At 28.0% G+C, this 9,574-nt stretch overlaps 2 protein-coding genes across 3 annotated transcripts; one reads left to right on the plus strand and one right to left on the minus strand.

Moving 5' to 3' along the window:
* Nucleotides 1–41: 41 nt before the first annotated feature.
* LOC103575277 (kinesin-like protein costa) lies at nt 42–3,083 on the minus strand. The gene is made up of 2 exons (XM_053739508.1): nt 2,994–3,083; nt 42–2,815 (listed from the first exon to the last, which is right to left on the minus strand). Exon 2 carries the CDS (start codon nt 2,768–2,770, stop codon nt 245–247), a length of 2,526 nt encoding a protein of 841 aa, XP_053595483.1. The 5' UTR covers nt 2,771–2,815; nt 2,994–3,083; the 3' UTR covers nt 42–244.
* A 45-nt stretch (nt 3,084–3,128) lies between these two features.
* Nucleotides 3,129–9,015, plus strand: LOC103575276 (lipopolysaccharide-induced tumor necrosis factor-alpha factor homolog). 2 transcript variants are annotated; one of them, XM_008554997.3, is made up of 4 exons: nt 3,129–3,215; nt 6,100–6,315; nt 7,769–8,030; nt 8,129–9,015. In XM_008554997.3, exons 2-4 carry the CDS (start codon nt 6,102–6,104, stop codon nt 8,265–8,267), a joined length of 615 nt encoding a protein of 204 aa, XP_008553219.1. In that variant the 5' UTR covers nt 3,129–3,215; nt 6,100–6,101; the 3' UTR covers nt 8,268–9,015. The 2 variants fall into 2 exon arrangements, with proteins under 2 accessions (XP_008553219.1, XP_008553218.1); XM_008554996.2 differs by lacking the exon at nt 3,129–3,215 and adding an exon at nt 3,364–4,207.
* Nucleotides 9,016–9,574: the final 559 nt, after the last annotated feature.

A 9,574-nucleotide genomic window follows, 5' to 3' on the forward strand; every position in this document is an offset into this window, starting at 1 on the left:
TCGGTTTAAGATCATTCCTAATTTTTTTTTTTTTTTTTTTTTTTGACGTTAATAAATAAAAAAAATCAATATCCTAATATATAAAAATTTTGGAAAACAAATAAATTGAATTTTAAAGAAAAAAAATAATTTTTTGTATAAAAAAAGTATTATTTCTATTGATCACTAGATTTTTTTTGAAAAAAATAAAAAATAATAATGACTTACACCCTTTGAATTAAATCCAGTACTTAGACAATAAAACCTACTTTTTCTTTTTGTCACAATGAGTTTTCTGAATGATAATTCTATTCTTTTCTCGGGTGACCTTTGTTTTCTCTTCAATTGGGTTGAATTCTCTATAGCCTTGCTTAGTGTACTTGCTGGGACTGAGGCCAGTGATTCTCGCGGTCTTGAGCTCTCCAACTTTCCTTCTGAGACTCTTGTTTTCTCTTCTGAGTCTCTCCATCTCCAACTCCAAATCGTCAGCCTCGTTGGCAAAGTCCCTTAAAACGAGCTGGAGCTTTTCCTGGTCTCCTTTACCAGACATGACGATTGTCTGGTTATGATCATACTGCCTGTCTTTGAGCGCGTTCATCAGCGTACGAATCTGCCGCTTCATTTTCTGAAGATCTGCTTCGTAAATAGCATTTTGTATATCAAGCGTTCTCGAGCTTTCCTTCAAGTCAATAACTTTTTTAAAGTAAACATAAAACAACTCCCTCATTTCCCGATCACTCAATCTCGACAGATGTCTATCGATCATCATCTTCTCAGTGCTGATTCTAGATTCCTCGGGATTGCTTGAGTTATTATTTAAACTATTGACTCCTAGTTTCATAAGCTTACAGATGAGTGAATTTTTATTTTCAATCATTGTATCAATCATTTCAATAGCTTCATTACATTCCAGTCGTTTTCTCTCTTCGTCTTCAGTGAGTTTTCCCTCCTGCATCTTGGTCATCAAATCAAATTTCTGGCTCTCTAAACTATCTTTATGTATCCGCAGTTCCTCGATCGCGTCCCTTAGCTTCTGGACCCCATTGCTGTCTGCAGCTTTTTTTAAATCCTCAGCCTTCTCCAAGTCCAAAGACTTGTCCTTGAAATATTCTAACTGTGACAGTCTCGAATTAATCAAAACCTTCTGTTCAATCCTCATCCTCGAGTTTGCTCGCTCGTCTTCCGACTCGCTCTTCAATTCCTGTAGCTTAGACTCTGTTAAATTATACTTTTCCTCCAGCTCTTTAATTTTCTTCTGATCTTCAGCAAGTTCATTCTCCAACTGATTTTTTCTATCCTCCTCATTTTTCAGCTGCCACTGGAGCTTTTCCATCTGCATTTTTGAATAATTTAGCGACATTTCTAACTCCAACACTTTCTTTGCCGAATCTCCAGCAATCTGTCTTATCCTCTCGATGTCCATAAGCCTCTGCTCATAGTGTATTGCGATATTCTTACACAACTCAATGTCTCGATGGCATTTTTCATCCCTCAACAAAGACATTGACTTATCAGTAGTCCAAGAGCGTGAACTTAGTTCTCTTTTAACTTTAAATTTTTTTCGCTCAACTTTTTGTCTCCGTGTCTCGGAATTTTTAATCATATCCCCAATAAATTCTTCCTTAATCTTTATAGTCTTCTGTAGCTCTTCAATACGTTTGTGCGCGTCGTCTAGTTCCTCTTTTATAATTTTAACCTGAGTCTGTTTAACTTCATTGTTCATCGTCAGCGTCTTGAGAGTTTTTATCGGTTCGAGTATATCATTGCTCTTCAATGCATCGACCAAAATGTCCGGTGAGTTATCAGTAACACATTCACCAGCTGATTGCTCTTGACAACACGTTGGAAGTTTTAAACCCGTCGTAAATGCGACAATATCATTACACATATCTGAACCCGGTAGCATTGAATTCCTCCGTACCGATCTATTTCTTATTGGTATTGGTTTTATTATTTTATAATTATCATCACTACTAGTATTAATATTATAATTATTGTTATTATTATTATTATTATTATTATTATTATTATTTGTTGATAAATGTCCAGCAATTATCGGCAAACTTTTGTCAATATATTCATCATTAATATTATCAATAATATAATCTGTTTCTTGTTTAAATTTATTCATACACTCGTCGAGTTTTTCTAAAAAGTCTGGATTTTCTGAATTAATATTACTTTCATCATCTTCATTTTCTTCATCATTTTCATCATCATCATCATCATCATCATCATCATCATCATCATCATCATCATCATCATCATCATCATCATCATCATCATCATCATCATCAACATCGGACACTGAAGTATCCGAAGAAATACGCTGAGGATTTGATTCATCAGTCTTGTCATCAGTTTCAGTAACTTCCTCGATACGTTCCAGTGACCGACGAGTGTTTTCACCGTAACCAGGAGTACTTGCGGTCTCGTCACTGGTGATGCACTCCTCGTACTCTTGCTTCATGCAGAGCCACTGCTCTATCTGGTCCTGCTCATTGTGGGGGAGAATATTGCTTGCAACCAGACGGTTGAAAAGACCTTCTGCATTGGACACTAGTTTAAGACGCTGAGTTGCAGCGAATTCCAGCCGAAATATGTCTGCGCTGGGGCTTCGATCCTCGGAGGTGGCTGTTGTTATTGTTTCGTGGGTCTCGTCTCCAGTTTGCTCGCTGTCTTCGTCCCGGGGGTCACTTCGCGAGCGGTAGGGCTCTTCGACAAATGAGGATGAGTAGTAACGATTGTCCATCACTTGTTGAGGAGTTATCCATGATCCGTAATGCATCATTGTTGTTTTTTTTATTTTTTTTTCAACTTTACTATTTAAATCAATCTACGAAAAATAATATTACTCAGTATTTTAAAATGAAATAAATTTAAATGTCAAATGTCAATTTTTTTCTCGAGATCCGAAATTAAAAAAAAAAAAAAAAAAAAAAAATAAATACAAGTTGAAGCTTGTGTTATAACAATAAGTAAATTTTAATTCAAATAATTATTATATAATTTACCTGGATTGATTATTACATTTAGTGATAAGATTTATTTATTATCCGTGTTTAAAAAATAAGTTTTTCTTCATAATAATAACTTGAAAATTTTCAATAGACTTGCACTCAAAATTCAGATGGTCAAGATCAGCATCTCTATGGATCCTGGAGTCTGTCTCTGGACATCTACTGGAATTTTTTATCAAAAATTACTTGCAGAAGATAAAAAATTATGTCGATAAGGTAGATTTTACTTATTTAAAATTTGAATTTTTGTTTTATTTTTCTCCCGATTTATAAGCGCGCGGCGTCGCTGCAGATGGCGCTTTGAATGTTTTGCGCAGTCGCTTGAGCGTTCAGCGCCTCGTCAGTCGGCTCGCGTCTTCATTATTGCGACAAATTTCGCGTTCCAATCGATTTTATTGTTTAAATAATTTCTAGTTATCGTAGAAAATAAATAATTATTTAAATTTAAAGTTTTTAATTGTCGAGTCGTTATGAGTTTTTATTGATAACGAATAGTGAATGGTGATAAGTTTTAAATGCTTAGTGTTTTCTGTGAAGTGAAAAGTAAATTTTAAATAAACATATAATCTGTGAATTCCCGCGTTTTTGGTGTATGTAAATAACATACGTTCCGTGGTCTTGCTCAGTTGTGCACGTGGATCGATTGTGTTAAGACGTGTGTGTACAAATAAACCCAATTTGACAGTAAAAAAAAATAAATCATTAATTTTTTTTCGGTTTACTTTTACGGTGATAAAAATTATCTATTAGACAATATGGCGACTTGTTCCCGCCAAAAAAATAAAAATTCAATCGACTAAACGGATTTCATAGGGATAATTTATTATTTAAATTGACTGAATTTCAGCTTTCAATTATTCGAAACTAATGGTGTCATGAGGACTAATTTTTTGTTGTTACTTAAATATTTAAGTGATTGTTGACCTTATTGAACGTATAACGTGTAAGGTGTAACGTCTCATCGTCGCGATCGCGCTTTCACCCGTTCCTTCATTTCCTTTTTTATTATTTTTAATACCATCGGTTCACCTTAATAGTGATGTAACTACTTAATTAAACTTCCGTACTCTTTATTTTATTGTTTACTTTGTTATTTATTTATTGACAAGTGTAATTTTATAACCGCCACTTGTCAGTGCTCCAAGTTTTACTGTCACGACTATTGTTTTTGCTGTATTATTATTTTTATTATTTACATAAACAACAAGGTAATAATTATTATTTATCACTTTCTTTATTTTTTTTTTATTTATATTGCATGAATATTTTAAATTTTATAAGTATCCCCATAAATATTTTTTTTTTTTAAGTTATTCGTAGGAAGTAATCAATAAAAGAATAAGATGAGAAAGATGGTTGATTCCACATCTATATATATATATATATATATATATATATATACCTTATTTTAATAACAATGATGAAATATTAATATTTATTAATTTTTCATTTAAATAATTCCTTAAATTTAATTTAAAACTAAAATAAAAAATTTTACCGCAATTTCCTTTCTACAGCTAAAAATATTATGCAAAATGTGGGTTTTAAAATAAAGAGAAAGTTATTTTTTAAATTACTCATCAATATATTTTTGTCATACATGTTTTATAAACAAAAATAATTCGAAAAAAAATTTATTTGTAATTAATAAAAAACTTTTATATTATAACTTTATAAAAACTTAAAAATTACACTGACATTATTAATTAAACTCCTGTTGTTTTTTTTTTTTATAAAAATAAATATATATCTAATATATTATTATAGCGGTTCGAAAGTGTGCACCGTAAATAATAACTGTTATGTTAACTTTTCATTTTATTTATAATCATAATAGTTATATCACAATATTTAATCTTCCGAGTAATTGTAATTGTTAGAGAGATTAATTATTTTCATTTATCAATATCATCATTTTTTATTATTCACAGTTTATTAATTATTATCAGGCATAAAATTTAAAAATTTAATCTTTTTTAAATTGTGAATATTATTAATAAATAAAATAAATATATGGTTTTAATCGGTATAATATATAACAGAATTTAATGTAAATAAAATAAAATATAATAATTATATAACAATCTGACTGGCTTTCTACTTGCGTGCAAGGACATGACGCAAGGTTTTTTATGTGTTAATGTATATTAAGCTATTGAAAATAAAAGTACATACTGATGGTATAAATTATTAAAGTTAACACTGAGGCAGTTTCTGTTGAATTCATTTATAATTTAATAGATATTATTTATTTCCGCAGTAAATTTATTATTCAACAGATAAAAAGTTTCATGCTTTCTTTACTCATACTTAATGTTTTTATACTTTTGTGTACTTACTCCGTCATTACAAAATACTTAAAAATTAAAAAATTTTTAATTTCATTTTTTTGAAAATTATTTTCATATATAAATAAATTGAAAATAAAACATCATTTATTTTGACTAGAATTGAAAAAAAAAAAAAAAAAAAAAAAAAAAAAAAAAAAAAAAATTAAATAATAACAACAGTAGTATGAAAACATGACCTACGATCTGTAATTGACATTAAACAGCAAATAATTATTTTTACAATTATATCTACAACTTGTTTATATATCTTTATGTTAATAAAGCTTAAGAGAATGAATAAATTATGTGTATTTGTATGCATTAATGTATAAAGATCGAAAGGATATCAGTTAATATATTTTCTGGTTAAAATTTATGAGTGACTGAGATATATATTTTATCATCAATATAAATATATATATAAGTGATAACACTTAGGCTGTGATTTTCCAATTGACTCTAAAACATTGAGACAGAAATGCGATGACAGATGACACTAATATAAATAATGTTGATTGCCAATAATTTTAAGTATTAAAAAAAAAAAAAAAAATAACTATCATACAGTTACTCGTTGAATAATAATTAAAATTTCAAGGCAACATTACAGTTATCATTATTATTTATTTACTTATCTATGTTTATTTTGGATCAATGTATTATGCGATACAATTAAATATTACAGTGACCTTTCTCACTTAAAGTTAAGAAAAATGAACTTATGACTGTCACCAGTATCAGATAATATAAATATAAATATTATTTGACAGATATGGAAAAAAATCAAGCGAGCATGTCGTCAATGCCTGGTCCAGCAGCACCAGGTTGTTCAGATTCAGGAATTGGAGCATCAGCACCTCCACCACCACTTCCACCGTCATATGAGGAAGCTATGGCACAATCAATCACCATGCCAAATCCTCAAATAGGATCTATAAATGTCTTGCCGTATCCCGGAGATTCCCGCGTACCTTTAAACAGCTCCTGTAAGTCATATTTATCTTATCTTAAACATTATTTATTTTATTTTCGTGAACAAGTAACACGCTACCTAATATAATCAAAAAATTATCGGGTTAATTTATTTTATTAAAAGAGGATTTAATTATTTTTTGATGAATTATTAGTTATCGTTAATGGTTTATTGTTTTATCTTGACCTAATTCACGTCATTGACAAATAAATTATTAAACTTTACTATATAATCTATAACCACTCAGTGTCATCTGCAGAGCGCTGCATTATGTATATAAATATACATACACTCTTATGATATTCTATTTTTGATATCTCATTGTTATAAATTAATACTCTGTACACTGCTACTAATCCTACAGATGCTTATATTAATGCGAAAATTATACAAATTTATGCTAATCACCATTTTCCGTCTTTCCACGCAGCAACGCGCGATGATAAATGTACTTTCAAGATTTTTAAAACATTTTATTTTCCCGAATACTCGTTTAGAATCTTTTATTACTCATAAATTTAATTTTCATCGATGAATAATTTTTTTTTTCTGGTCATCATTCAATTGTTTATAACAATAATTTCGTTATTTCCTAAATCCATAAAAATTAAGTGATAATTTGCAATTGAAAAATAAAATAAATTTTTAAATTTATTAGAAGATAGAAGAGAGATAATAATTAAAGTAAATTAATTTTTATCCTGACAAATTTGTCCTTATCCTGACGTTCCACGGTAAGTATATCCTTATCCTTCATTATTTAAATTACAAACTTTCATCAATCACTTAAACATCATGTCCGTGTTCTGTCCTCATTTTAAAATACATATTTAACCACATAATTACCCATAAAATGTTGAAAATTTTTATTGAAATAGTAGAATTTTAATTTATAAAAAACTATTATCTTTTTTATAAAACAAAAAGAAAATTATTTTACGGGTAAACCGAGATTTTTTAGTTTGAATTAAAAATATCTGACTGAATATATATATATGCATTGAGGTAAATAAAAAATGGTACCGTTGGGAACTCGAGAGTTGTTGCATTCGTAAATCTCTGACACTGTTTGGAGTTTATTTATATTTTTATTTAAACTTTTTTCATGTCACCGTACGAGTGACGTATGGTATCAATGATACGAGAGTTATCTCTCTGGGCACTGATATTGAACTTTTCGCCTTCATTCTTCTATTCGTCAGGCAATGCAATTCCAAGCAATACACGTCTCGATACTCCTCAATATAAAATAAATTATTTGGTTATAGATTTTTGTTATTTTTATTATAAAAAATTTTTTTCCCACCTTCAAATTTATAATAAATCAAATGTATAATATTTTTTATTCCAAATAATATAAATTTTTCTCCTAAATTCATCAGTTATATATTGCATTATATTTCTAAAAAAATAATTAATAAGTTAATCAAAATCGTCAACATGCTCATAAAAATATGTTACGACAGATATACAACCGACTGTTCAAATACCACAACCAAGTCATGTTGATGGGCCAGGTCCTTATGATTATCAGCCTCCACGGAGTTTACCTCCATCGTATCCAATAACATCTGAGATTCGAATGGTTCGTCCAACTGGGACTTACACATTATCATCCAGTCCTATTAAAATGCAGTGTCCTTCTTGTCTGACTGATATTAAAACATCAACAGTATCTGATCATCAACCTATGGCTCACATATGCTGTCTTATTCTCTGTATTCTTGGGTAAGACTAAATAATTCATCAAATATATTATTAATTTTTTTTTTTTTTCGATATAATAAATATATGTATCAACTAAAAATGATAATTTTTTTTCACAGATGTTGCTTATGCTCATGTTTGCCGTACTGTACAAATTATTTCATGACAGTACATCATTTTTGTCCACGATGTAAAATTTATATCGGCACGTGGAAGGGTTTTGAACCGTCAAGACGATTAATGGCAGTCAGGGTTTAAAAATAATATTATTTACTATTAAGTATAAATATATCTTCGTCTAAAACTTTAATTACTGTGCTAAAAAAAAATCTAATTAATTCAAATGTTTTATTTTTGTTAAAAAAAAAAAAAAAAAAAAAAAAAAAAAAAAAAAAAAATCTAAACTCCGTCGTTTGATAATTAAATCAACGATGTTTAAATAAATTATATGTCTTTGCTAGAGTTACTATGACCGTGACATGAGATAAACGCTTTACTTGAAAGGTGTAATGCAATTTAAGAAAGAGAAAAAATATAATTATAATAATAATAATTTTAATCAATAGATATATTTTTGTCCACAATTACGATGCTTCTATTCCAATGATAATAAATTTAGAGTATTTTCATGTGACTGTAAGTTAACTTATTTTTTTTTTTTAACAATCGATTCCAATAATTTTAATTTTTGTTTTGTATTATCATTTGTACAAACTCAATATAATCACGTAGCAGTATCCCCATTATCATTATTAAAATTTAATAGCCATCGTAAGAAATATATTAGTAATTAAAAATTTACATATACATTAAATGTTGTCGTATCAATTGCGTATTATTACATACATTATTTTTTTTTGTCTTTTATTACATAATTAAATGAAAATAATTATTTGTATACACAGAAAGTTTAATTTTATAGAATTAATAAAACATTATTATTATTATTTTTTTAAATTGATTACCAAGAAATTAGTTATTTTTCTAAAAGAACTAAAATATTTTATCAAATTTAATTTATTAGCTAATTTAATAATAATCACAAATACAAACGAAAACATATCATCTAGAATTAAATTATACCTAATTAGCAATTTTTTGTTTGGAAAAACAAATTAATTATAATTTATTCACATTTATGATTGATGTACATATATTAAGTCGTAGAACGTTTTATTTGTTAAAAAAAAAATTCTAAAACTGCAAACGCATTTCAATTAGAAAAAGGATATTTTTTTTTACAGTCAAGGCTGTCTTGTTTTACCTTTTTAAATTATTTTTTCACATAGTATCATGTTTAAACAAATAAAAAAAATATATATATATGTATATATATATATATAAATGAAGGTTCGTGTATATTTTTAATGAAAAGACGCTTTTATTAATTACTCGTATCATTAACAAATACATCTAACTATTATTTTAAAATTATTGGCTTTTATAAATCCCATATATATTGATTGTATTACAATTATATTGAACATTATAATAACAATAATGATAATAATAATTTATCACAATTAAAAAGTCAAAAAGCTCATTACAATACTTATGATTATTAT

The sequence above is a fragment of the Microplitis demolitor genome, chromosome 5 (genome assembly GCF_026212275.2).
Source record: "Microplitis demolitor isolate Queensland-Clemson2020A chromosome 5, iyMicDemo2.1a, whole genome shotgun sequence".
Classification (NCBI taxonomy): domain Eukaryota; kingdom Metazoa; phylum Arthropoda; class Insecta; order Hymenoptera; family Braconidae; genus Microplitis; species Microplitis demolitor.